Source organism: Talpa occidentalis, unplaced genomic scaffold (assembly GCF_014898055.3).
Source record: "Talpa occidentalis isolate TD23 unplaced genomic scaffold, MPIMG_talOcc4v2.1 talOcc4.15, whole genome shotgun sequence".
Taxonomy (NCBI): domain Eukaryota; kingdom Metazoa; phylum Chordata; class Mammalia; order Eulipotyphla; family Talpidae; genus Talpa; species Talpa occidentalis.
In genome coordinates, this window is record NW_023601543.1 from 15237812 (window position 1) to 15260286 (window position 22475).

The 22475-nt window shown below is 37.2% G+C and overlaps 1 protein-coding gene across 7 annotated transcripts in view; it reads left to right on the forward strand.

The window, feature by feature from the left end:
• SMARCA1 (SWI/SNF related, matrix associated, actin dependent regulator of chromatin, subfamily a, member 1) overlaps positions 1–22475 on the forward strand; it is a 67429-nt gene that overhangs the window by 11777 nt on the left and 33177 nt on the right. For 4 of the 7 annotated variants that reach the window (XM_037511973.2, XM_037511969.2, XM_037511972.2 and 1 more), the window contains exons 7-17: positions 2456–2611; positions 3727–3858; positions 4961–5029; positions 10137–10246; positions 11921–12147; positions 12990–13111; positions 15698–15733; positions 16663–16815; positions 18491–18623; positions 19241–19389; positions 21334–21453. In XM_037511973.2, the coding sequence (XP_037367870.1) occupies positions 2456–2611; positions 3727–3858; positions 4961–5029; positions 10137–10246; positions 11921–12147; positions 12990–13111; positions 15698–15733; positions 16663–16815; positions 18491–18623; positions 19241–19389; positions 21334–21453 (1407 nt within the window). The remainder of the gene's footprint in view (positions 1–2455; positions 2612–3726; positions 3859–4960; positions 5030–10136; positions 10247–11920; positions 12148–12989; positions 13112–15697; positions 15734–16662; positions 16816–18490; positions 18624–19240; positions 19390–21333; positions 21454–22475) is intronic. The other 3 variants (XM_037511978.2, XM_037511970.2, XM_037511977.2) reach the window with 1 other exon arrangement.

The window sequence follows — 22475 nt, forward strand, 5'->3', positions numbered from 1 at the left end:
ATGAATAATCAGCTTAGAAAGCATATTATTAAACTTTGTCTTTATTTTGCCTCCAGAGAACACAGTTTAGAGTAAAGATTTATTCTATTTTGCATATTTAGCTATGTTATCAAAAGATATCCTCAAAAGAATAGTAGCGTAATGAATTATGTAATTTTATTCTTATCATTTTGCTTGAAGAAAAATTACTTAAATTTATTTAAATTTAACTGATAAATAATTTAAATAGTGAAATACTGCACTCATAAATTTAGAATTTCAGGCCTGATCCTTTCCTATGCCTAATATTTTCGAGTAGCAAATTATTCACTTAGAACTCTTTCTGATTACTCCTATTAGTTAATGTGACACCATTTTTTATAAAACTTTGCAATTTCTAAAGTATTGCTTCTTTGCTGAAATTAGTTTTTGGAGATCATACACTAAAGAGAAATATCTAGCCTTTTGTTTTCATAATGTCGCAGTAAAAATGTATGTTGGTGGTTTTCAACTTTGGAATTCCCAGGGTTTCATCAAGTATCTCTAGGAGTTTTAAAGAAAGAGTGGATGTATTTAATTTATGACTGCCTTATCTCCAGAAGGTTGGGATGCTTCTGGTGGCTTCAAAAGTTTCTTATTCTTGAAGACTAATCTGCAAAGTCAGTGTTATTCAAATTGCCACTCTTAGATGGGATGGGTTGGGAATTCAGCTTAGTAGGTGGTGACAACAACTTTTAAAAACACGTTTAAGATAGAATAGAAAATAGCAGAGTGTTTCATATATAGTGAGGGGGGTGTATCACTTTGAGAAAATTTTAAGTTGCTTCTTTCTATAAACATGCTCACAAACATGTATATGTATACTGGATTGCAGCCTAAAATGTAATTTTACTGGGGACCATGGTCAAGAGTCGGAAAACCTGTGATTATTAATTACATAAAAAATGTGCCATGCTTAACACTTAGAGATTGATGTCAGTATGTATAGAGAAAATCCAGGTCATTATTTATAGACAGATTTGACTCTTGCTACCCATTGGATAAATATATTACATCTATTTTCCTAGTCTATAAACATTTTACGAGGTCAATATTTTAGTAATAAAAATTTAGACATAGAAAACAGTAGGTATTTTAGTTGAGTTGGGAAATTATTAGAGATACTCTTGATCATGTCTGATGCTAATGTAGGACTAAGGCATATAGAGGGGTGACTCCCAGACCTAGTTTTGCAAACCCTTCTTTTGTGTGCTGGAGGGATCAAAGACAATGGGCATGGAAGTAGTTGTGGTTTTACTTGTGGTTTTGCTGCTGAGTTGTGTCATGTTGAGTGAACCTCAAATGGCTTTAATTTTCTCAACTACAAAATGAGACTTTTGGATTATCTGATCTCTAGTGTTCTGTGAAGGTATTTAACTCTAAAATCTATCAAGTAGTTACATAAATTTCAAAGCAGAGCTGATTTAAACTGAAATGTGTCTGTGTTCCAGGAAACAGTAGGAGGACCCATTTAACTGAATGTTTCCCAAAATCAAACAAGGTTAAGGTTTTGCAGGACAAATGGAGTTCGGCACCCTGGTTCTCTTCATTTTGTCTCCAGTTCTCTAATGTTTTAATTAACTTTTTAAATATAACCACTTCCCAGGGTGTAATCGGACTCTACTAAGACCTTTTTTTTCTGTCCTTTACTTCAGCCCAGGCAATCCTGGACTGAAATTGCAGGCACTCTGAATGTTAGTTGAATGAGTCCACAGTATGGTGCAGAACTACGAATTTATGAAATAAAAACTTTTCAGTAAACAGTTAATTTTATTTATGCACCATAATTTCATATTTATAGTGCTACTCAACCCCTTCTCAGTTTACATTTTGCTGCTCCCTGTTAACTTTTGGGTTTTATTTTGACCCATAACATCTGGAATTCAGTTCTCACAAGTTAAAAATGATCCTCTTGGACTATGATAGACTTAAGACCTCTTTATAAAATCATATTCTGAGCCTCATAGCAGTGTCATCCAAATACCCAACAGGGGTACCTTTTTAAAAAAGATTTATTTTATTTATTTATGCATATAAGAACTGGGGTACAGGCCAGAGGTGGGGAAGTGAGAGGATTCACCAGAGACATAGTGGGGAGCAGAACAGGCAGATCGACTGAAATACACTGCTAAGGGGAGCAGCGGGCAGACAGGAGAGGTCTACTGTACCATGTGGGTTATTAGCTCCCTGCCAGGGATTGAACTCAAGTGATCCCTGTGGTTGGCACAGCTTGAGAGCACTGAGACTTTAACCCCTGCACCACCAGCGAGTCCCTACAAAGGTATCTTTGAGCCTCAGTTTTCCTATCTGTACAATGGATGAAACCAAGTGGATTTCTGTCTCTTAGAATTCTTTCTAAAGCATATTTTCTTCATGCTTTAATCCTGTGATCATCTTGTTAACACATTCTAATATAAGAAAATATATTTTGCATTAGGCTGCTTTCATTCGTGATGAAATGATGCCAGGAGAGTGGGATGTTTGTGTTACTTCTTATGAGATGGTAATTAAAGAAAAATCTGTATTCAAAAAGTTTCATTGGCGATACTTAGTCATTGATGAGGCTCACCGAATCAAGAATGAGAAATCTAAGGTAAGCCAGTTAGTAATATCTTCAAGTTTTCTTCTAACTACTGTGTCTGCTACTCTGTATTCAAAATAAAAAAGTGTTGGAAGATTTTGATTTTACTTATGGAATGTGAATGAAAACCAGTTTTAAAAAATGGTTTTAGAGATTAAATTATTGAAGACAAGACAAATGAAAATTTGGCACAGTTTTTAATGTAAAGACAATTGCATTCATTTGTTATAGTCCCTGTTGCAGCTTAACTGTTGTGCTACGTATTTGAATATTTTGGTAGTATTCAGTGTAAAATATCATTTGCATTGGCTTAGTTTTTATTGAGGAGCTACCTGATGTGTGGATGGATTGGAAAGAAGCATTTACTGGAATTATATGACTTGTGTGAATTAGAGTATAGTGTTAACCTGGAAAAATATCAGTATTTCTTACCATTCAACTCCATTAACAGTAGGAAAAGCTTCAGTTATTATGATGAACCTCTCTTTGGATCACTGGGCTACTTTGGGAGAAACAGGGACAGAACTGGAGCAAAACCAGGTGGATCATACTTATTTCAAATTGCAACTAATACCTGATAAGAGGACGCATGTTAGAGAATAATTATTTAAGAGCATTCTAAAAATGTGCACTTTTATTGATAAAATTTTTGTTCTTTTATGCTTTCGTGCCTTAATTTTTGTGGTCTTATTAAAGTTAATGTAAGATATCAAGAACAGGCTTGACTTCGGTGCTTTAATTCAGTGACCAGGCCAAGATAGAATTTGGCTAGGGATATAGATGAAGGTGATTGGTGGGAAGGAGGAAATATTATTGTGTGAAGTGATTAGCCTGGATTCCATGGAGACATTCTGATGTTTTTTGTGTACCCTAAGTAGAGACAATACACTTTTAAATGGGGGAGGGGCCTCAGGTATGAGTGTGATCTGCATTCTTGTAAGTGTAGACATGCCTAAAATATTTTGTTCAGTTGTGTCTCACTACAGCCATGGCATCTGAATTAGGATATTCTTCCATGGAAAATTAAGTTTTAAGTTGTATTTTATTCAGTAAATGTATTGTTGGAGAAAGCTGAATGTTGAGCATTGTAATAAATAAAAGAGTGTTAGCATAACTTCTTTTTCTAGCTTTCAGAGATTGTTCGTGAGTTCAAGTCCACTAACCGCTTGCTGTTAACTGGAACACCTTTGCAGAACAACCTGCACGAACTCTGGGCATTGCTCAACTTTTTATTGCCTGATGTCTTTAATTCTGCAGATGTAAGTTGAAGCCATGTCTTAAGTATACTTTTACTATGTGCCCAGACATCTATTTTCAAAAAAGAACATAGAGGGAAATGTATAGTTCCTTTTCATATGCAATTTTTAAATCTGTGTCTTTACTTTCTGGGGAATGAACTCAAGTACGAATTTTCCAAACGGGAACATCAAGAGAAATAATGTTTCTTTTCTTTGAGATTATCCTGCCTCTTAAACCTTTGTTCAGATCACTTTGCTACCATAACTTTTGATAAAAGATTGGCTAGTTCAGAATCTCTTCTTCACTGTTGCCGTTTCTTGAAGTCAGAAGGGCTTGAAACATTTTGTATCCATTGAGCTTGTGTGTGGGGGAATCTTTAAAATGATCTTTGACTATTGTAGGCATTTACACTTGGTGATGCTAAAGAGCTCATAATGTGTATAAGAACTGCATTTTGTGAATGTATCATTTATATTGTTGTTCTTATTAATGTAAGATTATGCTAGTACTGCAAACTGAATCGAATGATTCAAGGACTTCGGAGCTTGATTTTCCTCATTACTGATATTAATTGATAATAGAAAGTACCAAGTTCAGTTCTCCATTGATTTGTACACCTTATCTTCCTTTTGTTCATTCTGACTCTTTGATTAACGTTTTTATTAGCATTATAAGTCTTTCATTTTACATTCTTACTCTCATTCCTCCTAATTGCATATGATGCTAATGTGGTCTGGGGCACGTCTAAGGAAAGCCCTTTAGGAAAAACCACTAAGGGAGTTTTGTATACTGGGATTTAAATTTTGTCACTTACCCCAGTATTTTATTTATTTTCACAAGTAAATAATTCCGACCATCACAGGTAACATGTTTAAAAGTGCTCTTAAAATAGATTATTATGGCAGCTCTCCTCCAAGACTGCCCATTTGTGCCTGTGCGGGAGCCTCTCTTTTTATTCTTTCTCTTTTTCCTAATAAACCTGCCATGTTGAAATGTAGCATAAATAAATAGATAGATAAATAAAATAGATGGTTACTGTATCAATTCTGTAAGAATTTGTAGAATACCACATTCATTTAAAAAACTGCACTTATTATGGAATTTTCTTTCACCCCTTCACAGGACTTCGATTCTTGGTTTGACACTAAAAATTGTCTCGGTGATCAAAAACTTGTGGAAAGACTTCATGCGGTAAGTAATGGGCAAGAAAATTTCGTGGTTAAATGTATAGAACTGAGCCAGAAAACTGCCCTGAAATCTGTGTGGGCTTGTGGATGTGTCTTTTGGCTCAGTCTTCGTGCTTCTCCCTTCCAACCTTCCTGCCAGCCTCTTTGGGAAACAAACCCCCCTGTAGCCTCAGCCTCTGTGTGAAACAGTGTCTTTGCCTTGGGTGTCCCCCGTGGATAATGCAGTCCTCTCCCATACAGGCTGTTCACTTTCTCAGCCCACAGATTTTCCAGATGGCATCTATATTCTCCTGGTTCCCCAGCACCACTTCTAGGACTCTGTTCCCCATAGTCATGGAGAGAACTCTTCCTTTGAGGCTCAAGTAATCTTGCCTGTCCACCCACTCTTTTCTGTCATCTACTCATTACAAGGTGACTCTCACATTCATGGGCCACCAGCTTTCCATTCTTTGATAACAGCCTCTTATATCCTTCTAGCTCTTCCATTCATGTTACTCCTCTCACACTGATTATGTTAAACTTTACAGCGATCTCCCATCCTTGAGCCCTTGCTTTCCCTCCCCATCCTTTAGCTCATTTCTGTTGTTACTTTTTTCTCTATCTGGCAGTGAGCTCATTTTGTATCTCTGGACCCATTCTTTAGCCAGTAATCCCAAACTCCCTTCCTCTCTTGCCCGCCTTTTGTCCTGAAATGCTACATTGGAATAATGGAACTGTGTCTCTGCTGGATTTCAACACTCTTCTGCTACTTGCTTGAACAGTGCCCTGCTTTATACTAGACTGTGCAACACTTCTATAGAGGATGATCCAGCTGCCCAGGGTTTCACCACTTGTAATTTCATGGTTTGTAACATAAACTGGGATTTGATGATGCTGGGCATCCTTCAGGTGGGGTTCTATAGCATTCTTTCCCATGTCCTACCGGAGCTGTGTCAGGCTTTCCCCATCTTCCCCAAGCCTCCTATTCCAGGGATCCCTGTCCTCCTCCTCTGTCAGCAGGTAGAGTCATTCCTTTCTCAAACAGAAAACAGATGTCATTTCCCATGAACTAATTCGAGGTTAGCCATCCTCCATGGGTCTCTGCATCTGTGTCACTCTTTCTCTCTGAGTGGGAGAGGTGTGCTTTTTCTGGTCAGTGACTAATTCTGCCAGTGTGAACCCCGGATCTCATTTCTTCCTTTTTCCTTGTGCACATTTCCTTTTTATTGAATAATTCTTTCACGTGTCCTTCCATATTGGCTCTTTTTTGTTTTTTTTTAAAGATTTATTTATTTATTTATACAAGCACTGGGCACAGTCAGAAGTGCAGGAGGGTGGAGAATTCACCAGAGCCAGAGTGGGGAACAGAACAGGCAGACTGACGAAGTACACTGCTGAGGGGAGCAGCGGGCGGCAGGAGAGGTCTGTCAGGCCATGTGGGACCCTTGCCGGTGGCCGGGGATCGAACTGGCACTGCAGAGCTGCAGAGGCTGCGGGCAGCTTCGCAGCCCAGTGCTTAACCACTGTGCCACCAGGGAAGGCCCCATATTGGCTCTTTCCCCCCCCTTTTTTTAATTAAAGATTTATTTATTTATTTTATTTATTTATACAAGCACTGGGTACAGTCAGAAGCGCGGGAGGGTGAGAGAATTCACCAGAGACAGAGGGGGGAGCAGAGCAGGCAGAAGGACCGAAGTACACTGCTGAGGGGAGCAGCGGGTGGCAGGAGAGGTCTGAGCGCCATGTGGGACCCTCCTCCGGTGGCCGGGGAGCAGCCGGGGATCGAACCGGCGCTGCAGAGGCTGTGGGCAGCTTCGCAACCCAGCGCTCAACTGCTGCGCCATCGGGGAGGCCCTTGGCTCTTTTCCCTTAATGTGTAAACATGGTCAGTATCTCCCTTATTATAGCGCAACCTATACTCACACATGGTACTTCCTCAACATTGTGTCTCATTCTAGTTGTGAGTCTCTTTTTTTCTTTTTTGCTTGATCAGAATGATTATTTTATTAACACATATGTCAGGTTGTGTCTCTCATTTCCTCAAACCCCGCAGTGACTCTTCACTTAGAGTAAAAAACACTCCTAATGACGGTCAAAAGTCCCAACCGGACCTGGTCACCTCTTGCTCCATACCCTCCTACCTATTCTTCCCTTGCTCACTCACTCATGGTGACCACAGACTTCTTTTTTATTCCTCAAACATTGTGATTCTCTTTTCTTCCTCTGATAGCTCACCTTTAAAGAGCAGTTTATCCTTTCCATCTCTGCTACATAATGTCCTGTCTACTCTTGAATCTGTTGACCACTGGCTTTTATCCATTCCAAATAACTGAAATTTACCTTGGAAGGCCTTCAGTGATTTTTCAATTGCTGAATTCTGAGTACACCTTTTGGCCAATGTCTTGGCTTCTCTGCACTATTTAGCACCTCTAACCATTCCTTCTTGAGATTCTTTCCTGCTTGTTTTATGGGGTACAGGATGTTTTTCCTCTTACCTCTTTGACTGTCTATCAGTTCCCTCTATGGACTTTATCTGTCTGTTTCTGAAAGTTTAGTATTCAGCAGTCTTTGTCTTTGACTTTCTTTTTCATGCATGCTCTCACTAGGAATCTATTCCCATGGTTTCAGCTCCTACCTGCATGCTCGTAATGGAACAATTTATCTCTCTGTAATTCTCTTCCAAGCTCTAGACTTAAACATATCCGATTGCCTTCTGAGACCTTCTGCCTAAATGTCTCTCTGGCAGTTTTAACTCTTAAGACTACCAACAAAACAAAGAAAATAATCCGGTCAAAAAATGGGCAGAAGAGCTAAAAAGAAACTTCTCCAAAGAGAAAATGCAGATGGCTAACAGGCATTTGAAAAAATGTTCAACATCACTTGTAATCAGTGAAATGCAAATCAAAACTACCATGAGATACCATCTCACCCCAGTGAGAATGACACATATTAAAAGAACTAGCAACAACAAATGTTGGCGAGGATGTGGAAAAAAAGGAACTTCCTGCACTGCTGGTGGGAGTGCAAACTGGTCCAACCACTCTATGGAAAGCTGTGTGGAGATTCCTCAACCTGCTAAAGATAGAGCTTCCATATGATCTAGCAATTCCACTCCTAGGTATTTACCTAAATGACATAGAAACATTAATTCCAAAGGGCACCTGCACCCCTATGTTTATAGCAGCACTATTTACAATAAGTAAGCTATGGAATCAACCCAAATGCCCCCAAAAAGATGACTGGATCAAAAAGATGTGGTATATATACACACAATGGAATATTACTCAGCAATCAAAAAAGATAAACTCATGCAATTTGCAGCAACATGGATGGAGCTGGAAGGGCTCGTGCTCAGCGAAATAAGCCAGAAAGAAAAAGAAAAATACCGGATGGTCTCACTCATAGCAGGAATTCAGAAAACCTAAATAAGGGACCAGGAAAAAGACTAATTAATATAAAATAAAAATCAAAATCAACAAGCAACTATAAACCAGAGACACACTGTGGGGGGGGGGTGGTGGCAGGGAGAGGAAGGATTAGGGTCAAAATAAGGGGGGGGTGCAATTGTATGGGGAATATAACCAAAATGAAAATGCATACATTGTGCAAAAATGAAAAATGGTGTAAGAATTATATAAAATAAAATATTAAAAAAACCTATCTCTTAGACAAGTTTAGGAGACCCAAAGCAGAGACTGTGTCTTCTCTTACTCTTATCTTTTCCTTAGTACCCACAGACCTCTAACCATGATAGCCACAGTCTACTGATGTCTACTGGGATGAAGCTCTTTAGTACTACCCAAAGATGAAATGTTGCCGTTTATAACAAAATGGAAGGAATCTGAGGGGATGGTGCAAGGCCAAGCCAGAAAGACAAAGACAAATATAGAACAAGTTCACACATATGAGTATCAAATGGAAACACAGTGGATGAAGTGACAGTAAAATAATTATAAACCAGCAGACACTGATAGCCAAACTCAGGTTTCAGAAGGTAAAGGTGAGGGAGGAAGGGGAAAAGGTCAGGTGAAATCAGACAAGGCTATGGAAACAAAAAAGAGATTAGAGTCTAAAGTCATGCTTAAAATGAAGTCATTACTTGGGAAGTAAGAGGTGAGCTTAATTTTAAAATTACATATATATCTTTTAAAATATATGTATTTATGGTACATCTATATGCTGAGCATTTTTAAACTAGGGTTCCTTCCATTTTGTTATGAATGGCAACATTTCATCTTTGCTTAAAGCTGAATCATGTTCCATTGTGTAGACAGACCACATTGACTTTATCCTGCACTCAGATTGCTTGTATAGCTTAGCTATTGTAAATAACACTGCACATCAGTACATATTTTTTAGAGGAATGAATGAGGAAACAGTCTCAGAAAAAAGTTAAGGAACTTTCGAAGACTCACAACAGGCAAACTGGGAATGAGCTGATTGTAGAATCAGCTTGATTTGAGTTTGAATTCATTTCTACCATTTACTAGCAAAGTGGCTTTGTTGATGTCACTAAAATTAAAATAATCATATTTCTTTCAAAGATTTTTAGTTGGGATTCAATACACTATGTGAAGTTCATAGTGCAATGTTTGACACATGGCGGGTACTCTGTAGACAGTAACACTGTCATTTTCTCGAGATAGAGTCTGTCTTCTAAAGGTATATGCTGGTTATTCCAGTTTTTTCTGTATTCATCCATTCCTTAACATTGAACCATTTTTTCCTCATTCATATATTTAGCCATTTTGAAGTGGCTTGCATTTTTATTTCAAGTAGAGACTGATCCATACTCTGATTTCAGATTTCTTTTAAAGTTTGAAAATCTTGTATCACGACAGCTTTATTTTTTTCTTCCCCCTTTGGTTTTTTTAGTTGATAGTCAATCACCTGACAGTCATTTTTAGTGTGCTTTAAACCTTTAAATCATGACTGTAAAATTTAGACCCCCTTTTCTGACTTTCTAGAGGGTCTTACTTGGTTCTGTTTTTACTGAGAAAGTTAGCAATCTGTGTCACTATTTTCCAGATTACATAGTAGGAAGTCAATTTCACATAAAGTTGCTGTCAATGAAATATATGGTTTATAATATTAAATATTTTGAGAACTTTTTAAACACTATTACTTTTTAGGTCTTAAAACCATTTTTGCTACGTCGTATAAAAACTGATGTAGAGAAGAGCCTGCCACCTAAAAAGGAAATAAAGATTTACTTGGGACTAAGTAAAATGCAGCGAGAATGGTGAGCTGTTTTGTTTCCGATAGAATTTCTTTATGTATAAGAATTTATTAAAATTAGCATTGTAGTGGTTCAGTTATTACATTTATGTAATAACTTTAGTTCATAAATTACATTTTATGGTTAAATGGCAAACTATGTTGTTCAAATATTTTAATATAAAATTGATGAATATTTTATCTAACCCTTGGAAAGGTTAGTGGACCTGCATTTGCATCCTGTGCTTTATCTCTTAATACCTTGGCAAGTTAAAAAACCTCTGCTTCTTTTATAAAATGGGGTTAATAATGCTTAGTCTCTGAGAATGATATCAAGGTTAAAGGGGACAGTGCTACTGGCATATTTGACAGTGAAGTAGTCATAACCAAATAATAAGTAGTAATAAGATGGATGAAAATATCTGTGATGGTGGATATTATAAAAACAAAAGCTGGAATTTGTTTGGTAGATACAAACAAGGCAAGAAATTGACAAGGACAGTCACAAGGAATGATAAATTAGACATTTTAATAGTGTGATAATGCTGCTAAGAGAAGCAAAATGTTGCTTCTGTAAATAAAATTAGATCATGTATGACTTCTTTACTTTTGAGGCCAGTATAGAGTACTGATGAAGAGTGTATTTTTTTTTTTTTTTGACTCAGACATAAGATCGAAACCTGGCTTTGTCACTTCCTGTGGCCTTGAGTACATTGTTTCACTTCTCTTAGGTGCCTGAATTTCTGTAAGGGCAGGAATGACACTGCGCAGGTTTTCTGATCCAGCAGACCGGGTAAAGGAGGAGTCAGGGTCCTCAGTGGCTTTTGCAGGCTTTTATTGGGATTTACTGGGTACATGGCAGGTAGGGGTGCTGGGGGGCCAGGAGGCTGGCAGGCCTCCCAGCCCCCAGCAAGTCTTCACTCTTTCTGGGCTCTCGGGCCTTCTCTCTCCCTCTCTCTTGGCTTCTCTGCTTCTGCTGGCGTCCCCGTGACGCCGCACTTAAAAGCCCAGTCTTAGCCCAGGTGAATCCCATCTACATATGCCCACACCCTACTCCAGGTGCCCGCCATCAGGCATGCATTCATGACCACAGGGTTCTGTCATCTATCCTAATGGCGGAGGGCAGAAAAGCCTGATACTTTTTACCTTACCCTACAGTTTCCATCTGTAAAATGGGGATACCAGTACATACCTCTGAGTTGTACAGACTTAACAAGATGATTCATATAAAATCCTTGTCATGATACCTGGCACTTCACCTCAGTACAGGTTGACTTATTATAATGAAATATTGTTGAGGTGGATATGTAGGTCTATTTTTGTCTGGGTGAAGGTCTAGAAAAGATAATGGATAATGTTTACAGGATCAGAAAAAGGAAAAGACTTATGGAGTCAGGTATAAGAAATGTGACTTGTTTTTAGCTCAAACAAAAGTTGGATGCCAATTTCTATCAAATATTATAGTTACTGAATAATTATCAGATGTAGTTATCAGCTGATAGCAATTTCTAGTGTTGGATAAAGCAGGTGAAAACAGGTTTATAGGTGGTGTACAAGTTAAAATGTTTAAATCTTCACTGGCCTCGAATCAGATCTTGCTTATCTCTAAATGAGAATCTAAGCTGATCACCACAGGGACATTTCTTGGTGGTATTAAACTTTTCTTAACAGCATGATTAATTATAGTTTAAAATTTTAGGTATACAAAAATTCTGATGAAAGATATTGATGTTTTAAACTCTGCTGGCAAGATGGACAAGATGCGACTCTTAAACATTTTGATGCAGCTTCGAAAGTGTTGTAATCATCCTTACCTATTTGATGGTGCTGAACCTGGTCCACCTTATACCACTGATGAGCACATTGTCAGCAACAGTGGTAAAATGGTAGTCCTTGATAAACTGTTAGCCAAACTCAAAGAACAGGGTGAGTTGCAAATCTTTAAATGAACCTGAAATACCTTAATGCTAATGACTTGTATCGGGGTAGCACATCACATGATCACTCAGCCATTTGGTCAACTGACATACCCAGGATTTGCTAGTTGCCAGAAATTGTCCTACAGGCTAGGATATGTAAGACAGCAAGCTCTGCCTTGGCGGAACAACTCGTAGAGTATTGAGAAGGGGTAGTTGCAATTCGTTGTGAGAAGTGTTGTGGTAGGTTGAAAAACTGGGAGTTGGGAAAGTCTCCAGACAGGTGTGAAAGAAAGTAAAGTGGAGTTTATGGGATTTAAGTAGTGTGGTAGTTAATGAATTTGGGAAGATGGTTGGGCCAAAGTATAAAAGACCTTTTAAATCATGCTTTAGGGAGTTAGGGCCATTTTGAAGAGGCCAGTGGGGATGTGGGGTCATAGACAATTTAGCTGTGGAGAGAGACGCCATCAGATTTGTATGTTGGGAAGAGACCTTTGGAAGCAGAATGCTAGGAAGCAGTCTGAGGTATCTATGGGACTGAAAAGCAGGAGACTAGTTAGGAGGCTACTGCAGTAACACAGTGAGAGGTTGTGTGGACCTGTCACTCATCCTCAGGACAGAGTAAAGGCAAGCTTTAGATCATCTCAATATGTGTGGAGGATTTTGAAGCCCTTAAAAATGCATAACTCAACAAATGCATGATTTTGTGTAGCATCCCTGGAAGGTTTGTGTGTATGTAGTGGCATGTTCACATGCTTTATTGTTTATATTGCGTATAACATTTAATTTTATTTTTGTAACTTTCAAGTTTTATAGCAGTTGAATAACTTGCTTTTTTGTGAAATGTTTCAGGTTCAAGGGTTCTCATTTTTAGCCAGATGACCCGCTTGCTGGACATTTTGGAGGATTATTGTATGTGGCGTGGTTATGAGTATTGTCGCCTGGATGGACAAACCCCACATGAAGAAAGAGAGGTGAGGAAGAGAATATAAAACAAGATTTTAAATATCAGAATTCAATTAGGCAATGTATTTCATCATTAGGTAGTTTTTCACTGTAGCTAGGTGCATGGAATTTCTCACTACCATTTCTTTCTCTTTGAGATTGTCAATTTGGCTTCCATTACTCCAACTCTCTACAAATCATCCTTTCCAAGGTCTTCAGAGACATCTTCATTTATTTAATGGACACCACCATTACATCCTCATCTAACCGCTGCTGTTTGATTACTGTTTCTCAGCTTATTCTTTGACTTCTGATTTTGTGTCACATCTTTTCTTTCTTTGCCTCCTATGGTAGACCCTCGCCATTCGTGAAGTTTAACAGTTGAGATTTTTCCAGTTTATGAGCAATCCTGAAGACCCAGGAAACAGTAATTTGTAAAGAGAATAATCCTAGTTTTATAGAGATTGCATGAAACTGAAATGGGACTGCACAGCTATAGGTGCTTATCACGCATTTAGATCTTGGAATACTATAGACACAGCGTGCAGGAATGAGTCACTTAGCTATTGAGAGTGAGGCAGCCTGCCTAGCACCCTGTGTCTTTCTCAGATTTGGAAAATTTAATAATTCTTTAAATTATCTCTCACGAATGCCTTGGGTCGAATGCATTTTAAATGCTTTAAAGCACTTTTTGTGGGGGGGAGGGCTTTGCTAATTTATCTTCTCTTTTCTGTGATCCTTCAGGACTCTCTTTGGCCTCTGTTTTAAGTCTATATTCATGCTCTGGGCAAAGATCGTGATTTTATGGTATAGTGGAAAACGCATCGAACTTGGTTTTAGAAGACCTGAATTTTAGTACCTACTCCGCCACTTTGTAGTACATGCAAGCCATTTAATTCTCTGAGCCTCAGTGTCTTTAACTGTATTATAAGGTTAATATTCATGCGTAGACTCTTTATCTGACAGCATTGTGAGGATCAGTGGCTAGAACAGGTGTGAATAGAGTTTTAGCTGTGCAGTACAGTGCATACCACATTATCATGTTGCACACAAGCCTTTTTCCTCTCAGCCTTAGGGCCCCTTCTCAGGCCACAGAGGCTCTCACCCTGGGTTCCTCTCCCCCCATAGTTGTGGCAGGCACTCCATCCCTTGTGTGCCACCTTACTGAAGCCTGGCTGATGCACAGCATAGTGGCCACAACAGACACACAGTCCCTTTTATTGTTAAGCATTTATTGCTACCCATCATGGGGAAACAATTGTCACAACATTTTACAAATATGGGGACATTTCAGAACTTACTCTGTTCCATGCTCTGTGGTTTTTACTCTCTCCAAAATGGTAAATTGAAGCTGTTTGGGGCCTTTACTGATTTGTTCCTGGAAGTGGGTTTCTCTAATCCACATGAAGGCCAGGCCATGTAGTATTACCCTTCAAGATAACCCTTCTCCCTGGAATAAAGATGATACTAAGACAGAAGAGTAAGTCTTTGCTGACCTCAATAGCCAATTTACATTTCTGACTGATTTCTCTGTCATGAGTGATGTGCAATTTATCCAGTTATGCCCCAAATCTCTGGTTTCTTAAAATTTAAAGTAATGTTCTCCCTTTACTGACTTTGAATTGCATGCATTGACTTTAGCTACAGCTGTTTTTACTTGGAGCTGCCCTACTTTCCCATTATGTCGTTTTCTACACAATCATTTCATCTGTGTCCCCAATAAGAAGGGGAAGATCATATTTGATTCCTTACTCTGTGTGCTAGCTGTTCGCAAGCAGTTCTTTCTTGATAGCTCTCAGATTTGCCCTTTCTCCATTGCTACAGCTAAATTCAGCTAAGAAGTCTCTGGTCTGCTGTGACTCAGCTCCTGTAACCTTTACTAAATTGGCCGCCTCACCTTTAGAAGGAAAGGAACTAACACTTGTCAAGCAACTACGATAAGCTAGGTAGCTTATAGTTCCAATTGAACTCTCCCAGCAGCCCAGTAAAGTATTGGTGTAATTTTCTCCACTGGAAACTGTGTCTCAGAGAGGTTAAATGCTTGCTTAGCACCACATATCTACTAAATGGTAGTTATGATTCATGCCCAGGTTTTTGCTATTTCCTCTACACTTAATTGCCTCTCACTACACCATGCTGCTTTTCTGTACTGCCCCTCTACATGCTGTACCCACTGTGGCAGTGACGGTCACCTCTGCCTGCAACTTTTGACCATGCCATTCCATTCATTAAAAATAATACTTCCTGTATTTTGTGATTATGAAAGTAATATATGATTGCTGAAGGAAATTTGGAGACTAGAAAAAGTATTTATGGCTGAGCTTTTTATGTATATATAATATATATCATTAATATTATTCTATCTACACTCTCTATAAAGTTCAGTATCCTAATATTTTTTACTCACATTATGTAGTACTTTTTGATACCAGTTAAAAAAAAAACACCGTAAAAATAATTTTAGTATAATATTTCATCCTGTGGATGTACTAGAAGTAATTTATCCCTCTATGTTGATCATTTAGGTTGTTTCCAATTTTTCGCTATTATAAATAATGCTGAAATGAAGGTCCTTATACATAAATCTTTGTGCACATCTCTGATTATTTCCTTAGGATAAATTCCTAGAAGTGGAATTACTGGGTCAAAGGGTATGAACATTTTTAAGACTCTTGATGCATATTGCCAAATTGCTTTCCAGAAAGGTTGTACCAATTTACACTCCCAGCAGCAATGTATGAGAGTGCCCGTCTCACCGCCCCCTCGTCAACATTGAGTATTATCATTTTTTTATCTTCAAAAAATGGTATTATGTTGTTTTAGTTTGCATTTATTTGATTACTAGTGAGACTGAACATTTTTCTTGTGTTTATTAGCCATTTGTATTTGTTCTGTGAATTGTCTGTTCTATTTTCATTTTTTTGGGCTCATTTTTCTATTGGGGTCTCAGTGTTTATTCTAATTAATTTGTGTGGGATCTTTATTTAGTAAGGATGTTAACATACCATTACTTTTTAAGACTCTTTAGCCAGTCCTGGATTACCTTTCTGATTTTCCTCATCACTTTTTGTTTACCCCTTTTCACCAAATGGAAATAAATCTATGTATCTTTCCCTTATACCCCTTGTTCCTCGTTCCCATTTCTAAAGCTTTTTCTCTTTTGGTTGATCTTCTCACCTGTACCTTCTTTATCAATCCTTGATAAACTAATAGGAATGAAGTTGAGATATCTGGCATTTCTCCCCTAAATATATTTCAGCTTCCACTCAAACACTTCACTATTCTTTTAAAATAACTTAAATGTTTTATTACCTTTCTGGTTAAATTTTACCATGTGATTATTCTAAGTTTGTCTCTACTGATGTAAGCTTTTAAAGATTAGGAACCTTATGTTGTATACTTTCTACAACAGTTTACACAATGCAGTATATAGACAGATGTTTAATATTTTTCAAGGTGGAAGAATATTATAAAGTGGGGTTTTGAGTATGCATGTTAAAATGTTTGTGTCTTAAGGACTCTGGTAATATAATTTGATTTTTTTCTCCTTTTCTTCCATCTCCTTTATCAATTAAAAAAGGAAGCAATAGAGGCCTTTAATGCTCCTAATAGTAGCAAATTCATCTTTATGCTGAGTACCAGGGCTGGAGGTCTCGGAATTAACTTGGCGAGTGCTGATGTGGTTATACTATATGATTCAGACTGGAATCCACAGGTTGATCTACAAGCTATGGTTAGTAATCTTAAATGGTATCAGAAATTTTATCTTAGCTCAGAATACTTAGTTATTCAAGGGTAATTTATGACAGAAGGGTAATAATTCTGGAGAGTGTTTAAAAATGTTAAAATAGGTTATCCTAGAAAACCGAATTGCTGTGATAATTGCAGAAAAAGAAAACAAACCCTCAAGTCCAAGTTTATCGCTTGTGTATCAATTTTGGCTTTTGTGATGAAACAGATTAGTTTTTCAGGTATGTCTGAAGATATAAGATGGATTTTGATGGAGGTTAAAGGTTAGTTAATATTTTTTGCTTAACAGTTGAGTATATTAAAATCCTTGGTTCTTACATTGGGAGAGGTAAGATTTTAACTTTTTTGATACAGAAGGTGGGAAGAGAAAGTAAAAAGATAGCAAGGAAAAACATTCCAGGAAACCATTTGTTACTTAAGGACACCACCAGAAACTATTCCACCCTGTTTTTAATTTTCAGGGAGCCATTTCTCGTCCCTTTCATCATCATATCATCCATTGAGCTAGTTATGCTTTTCCTCAATGTGACTCACATTTTAAGATAAAAAAATGTAATTTCAGAAGTAAAAAGATGCAAAATAGCTATGCATTCAAAATTCCAAAATGTGGGACAATTGGCTGTCTTTGGAAGCAGTGAAATGTTATAGTCCTTCCTTTTATAATAAAGAGTTGAAAAATTTTGAGCATTGGGACATTTTAAAATCATCATGCTTTGGCTTAATTATTATTCCTTTAGAATGGTACTGAACTACCTGTTTGTGATGATAAAGTAGGAGTCAGCCCAATAAGTTACAGTGTTACTGAACTGGAAAACTTATTGATGACTGCACTTCATTTCCCTAAGTGTTAGGTATAGCTGATTTTTTAAGATACACTATTTGACATTGAAATTTTAAATATGTACAGGGTGCTATATTTCCTTTTGATTATGTTATGTTGAAACTGTTTTACTGGGCTCTAGTATTTTTATATTCATCACAAAGTTTATTTTGAACATTGTTTCTTTAATTTTTCTCTCTACTACCTACCTCACTTCACCTGTTTGCTTTAGCAGCGTCTGTGTTTTAAAAACACTCTCCCTATCTGTTTTTACATTATCAGAATCTACCACCTGTCACCTTTTACCAACTGTAAACCATGGGACTGATTCTAGAGGACGCTATCATAAGAGTATTAATATCCCATTAATTTTTATGACCCCCTCCACTACAGATGCCTGAATTGCCTCAGTAAGCAGAAAGAACTGCTAGATGATGAGATAAAGCTGCTTTTTGTCACCATAGCAACGCTTGCTAACTACCTTGCCCCTCATTTGCAAAAATCCTTGCTGGTTTGGAAGATGTTTATATTTAGTGGCTTAAAGTTACTCAGTAACTTAATCTACAAGTTTTCAGCTCCCTTGAGTCCTCATTTTAAAGGGGCTTTACCTGATGTCCTTTTGAAAGTTTTCCATTAATGCTGCTGTAGAATATGTGCAGATTGCTTTGTTCCTAGGAGTCTGTAGATATTCTTTGTATGCAGCATCTTCTTTTAAAAAGTAGCAGGTGTAGCGAGATTGGGAACTAATTTTATTTTCAGAATTTTGTAGCATATGATGGCTATACTGTATATCTTATCCAGAATACCCAATGTCTTATATTAGTATTCTTTCTACTAGGATCGAGCACATCGTATTGGTCAGAAGAAGCCAGTACGTGTGTTCCGTCTCATTACTGACAACACTGTTGAAGAAAGGATTGTAGAAAGAGCTGAGATAAAACTGAGACTTGACTCAATTGTTATACAACAAGGTATTTCTATGTATCAGCTTCAATAGGTGTTTTTCTCCAAAAACACATGCAATTTTCTTAAAAGGAGATTACTTTCAATGGAAATGCACTGAGATTTGCAGAGTTAGTGAGAAGGAAAAAAGAAGCAAAAAATAGCTAAAGATTTAAATCTTACTAATTTAAAACCTTGTACTCAATATACATAGTAGATGGTTTAACATCACTAGCTTACAGTATAATGTAAGTGGCCTGTTTTTTTTGTAGTACCTGACTTAGCAGATAAAATGTCTAGTTAAAAAAATTAAAACTGGTGTTGGAGGGTGCTTTTCTGTATAGAGAGATTTGATCTGAAAGCTGGAGTTTGAACATGCGAAAAATGTTTCTGTCCTACTGAGTTAACTGAATTTTACAAAAGGAAATGTATATTGAGGTAGAAGGTCTGGTCAAAGAAAAACTTATAGGGTTGTTCATTAAAAATAATGGTTTTAAAGCTCACTAATTTTCCGTATAATATTTTAAAGGTTTACTTATGGTTAGATGCAATAGTGTCTGATTAGCACTATTATGCTGTGCTTTCTCTGGAATATAATGGGACATGTTATATTCTTATATAAGCAGTTTTATTTTTTTTTTATTAGGACGACTCATTGACCAACAGTCTAACAAGCTGGCAAAAGAAGAAATGTTACAAATGATACGTCATGGAGCCACCCATGTTTTTGCTTCTAAAGAAAGTGAACTGACAGATGAGGATATCACAACTCTTCTAGAAAGAGGGGAAAAGAAGGTGTGTTAAAATGGCATTCTGTTTTCATAATGGATTGCTTTTAACTCAGCATACTTCAGCATGCTGTTTCAAATGTCTTGTGTTTTCTCTAAGAATTTATAGTTTTGTTTCCAGGGATGATTTAGGCTTTTTAGTTGGATTTTTGATGGGAAAGACTAAGAGCCAGGGTTTAATGTTGAATGACCTTTGACCTATTGCTTATTGAAAATGTTGGTATTTACTTGAAAGCCAAATGCATTTTGTGTTTAATCACTTGTATCAGGACTGCATTTTATCACCTATTTTTGGTACTGGATTAGAAATCATCTACTGATACTTTATATTAACTGAGTATCTTCTGTGAACAGTTTATGCGATATTAAAGCATTTATTAAAGTATAATAAGCCGTTTCAGAATATTGTGATTTTATGTTGTTTACTTTTTGACACAAATTAGGGATAATTACAAACACAAGCAAAAGTAGAGCGTGTAGTAAACCCCCGATCTACTTGTCGACCGTTTCTGACAGCCATTAACCAGTCCTGTCCCATTCACACCCCAATTCATTTTCCTTTTTTGGGATCTTTTTGAATTGAACACATTGCCATTGGTTGATATGTCATCTGCATCTTTTTTAATCCATAGGGTCTCCCCCCATTTCTGTGTTCTTTCCTTTATAGTTTGCTGAAAAAACTGGGTTGTTTTTCTTTGGAGTTGCTCACAATCTGGATTTTGCCCATTCTTTTCTCTAGGGGCATTTTAACATGTTCACCTATTTACTATATTTCCTATAAATTGGATAAATTACTTTTTGGACAATTTATATTTCTGAGGTCCTAATTTTTACGTTACATCCCCAGGACTGACTTATTTTATAACTGACTCCAGCCAATCCCCACCTCTGGCAGCTCTAAATGTGTTCTCTGTGTCTATGAGTTTGGTGGGTTTTTTTAGATTCCACCTATCAGTGACATTATGTAGTGTTTGTCTTTCTCTGACTGACTTATTTCACTGAGCATAATACCCTTAAGGTCTGTCCCATGTTGTCACAAACAGCAGGATTTCCTTCTTTGTTGTGGAAGAATAATATTCCACTGTGTATTTATTTAGTCATTTATCTGTTGATGGACACTTATTTCCTTGCCTCAGCTGTTGTAAACAATGCTACAGTGAACGTGGGGGTGTGATATCTTTTTAAGTTAGCATTTTAATTTCTTTTGCATAAATACCCAGAGGTGGATTGCTGGATCATGTGTAAGTTCTATTTTCAATTTTTTCAATTTTTATTTTATGTATTTGTTACATCATTTTTCATTTTTGCACAATATATGCATTTTCATCTTGGGAGAAGCTTGCATACTGGTTTCCGCAGTGGCTAGTCCAGTTTACATGCCCAGCAAAAGAGCATAAAGATTCCCTTTCTTCTATATCCTTACTGACACTTATTATTTCTTGTCCTTTTGATAATAGCCATCCTAATGGGTGTGAGGTGATAGCATACTGTGGATTTAGCTTGCATTTCCGATGACTAGTGATCTTAAGCACCTTTTCATGTATAGGAGGTCATATCTTGAATTTTGAGCAATGTTGTGTTAGTATGTGTCATCTTACTATGCAAAATGTGTTGTTTTAGTTCATGTCTCCCTTTATTTTAGCATTAGCTATTTGTCCCATGAAAATAATGCAATAGAAATTATAATATGGCTACATCTTCAATGATAAAAGATTGTAACGAAAACCTAAGTATGCCTAATAAAGAGAATATCTCAGAAGAACATGTACGTATTTAATATACTTGGAGCAACTTAAATTTATATTCAAATTTGATGTTAGTATTACATCATCACCTTGTAAGTTAGTATATTGGATATTTCATCAAAGCCTGATTTTAGAAAGATTGAGAATCCACAGATTTTTATAGGTAATTCAGTGATAATTTTCTAATTTGATGCATTCAACTTTAGACTGCAGAGATGAATGAACGCATGCAGAAAATGGGAGAGTCTTCTCTGAGGAATTTTAGAATGGACACTGAACAAAGTTTGTACAAGTTTGAAGGAGAGGATTATAGAGAAAAACAGAAGGTAACTTTTTAACCCTTAACCATTAGACTCTCAAATTAGAATTGCTCCTCATAACAATTATAAAATAACACTGCTACTTACCTTTTACAATTGTCTGCTATAGAGTGATATTTGATGTAGAACAAAAGAATTCATGCTGATGTATTATTATTTTCATTATTTTGGCTGCTACTATTGCTGCTGCTTCTACTAGTCGTCTTCTTTTTTTTTTAAATAAGTAAAATCTTTTTTAAATTATTTTTTGATTTATTTATTTATTTATACAAGCACTGGGTACAGTCAGAAGCACGGGAGGGTGAGAGAATTCACCAGAGCCAGAGCGGGGAGCAGAGCAGGCAGAGGGACCGAAGTACACTGCTGAGGGGAGCAGCAGGCGGCAGGAGAGGTCTGCGCGCCATGTGGGACCCTCCTCCAGTGGCCGGGGAGCAGCTGGGGATCAAACTGGTGCTGGAGAGGCTGCGGGCAGCTTTGCAACCCAGCGCTCAACCACTGCGCCACTGGGGAGGCCCACTAGTCTTATTCTTGAGAGGCAATATAAGGATTATGGTTGAATTTCTGGACTTTGAAGCTGAAATCCTCACTGTCATTAATTGACTTTGGGTACTCACTTTTCTCACCTATCAAGTGGACGTTATGGTAATTACATCACAGAGGGATTCTGAGGATTAAAGGAGTTAACAATCAAAAGTAATTAGGACAATGCTTGACACTTAATATTAGCTATATTAGTAATAATATTCTTATTAAGGTGTAGTTACTGAAGTGCCAAAAGGACTTTGTTATAGGTGATCTCTCTTATGAAATGATACCTTATACTGCATGGAAAGCAAGAGTCCTTTGAAGAAATGGAGTTTTATTTGTTTGTTTAAACAGAAATTAAAGCTATAAAGTGTTTTATTTGGAAATGACTTTAGACTTTATTACAAAAGATATCCTTCACTCGGCTTCCCCTAATGGTGACAACTTATATAGTTACAGTAAAATTATCAAATCCAAGAAATTAACACATTTTCCCCCTAATG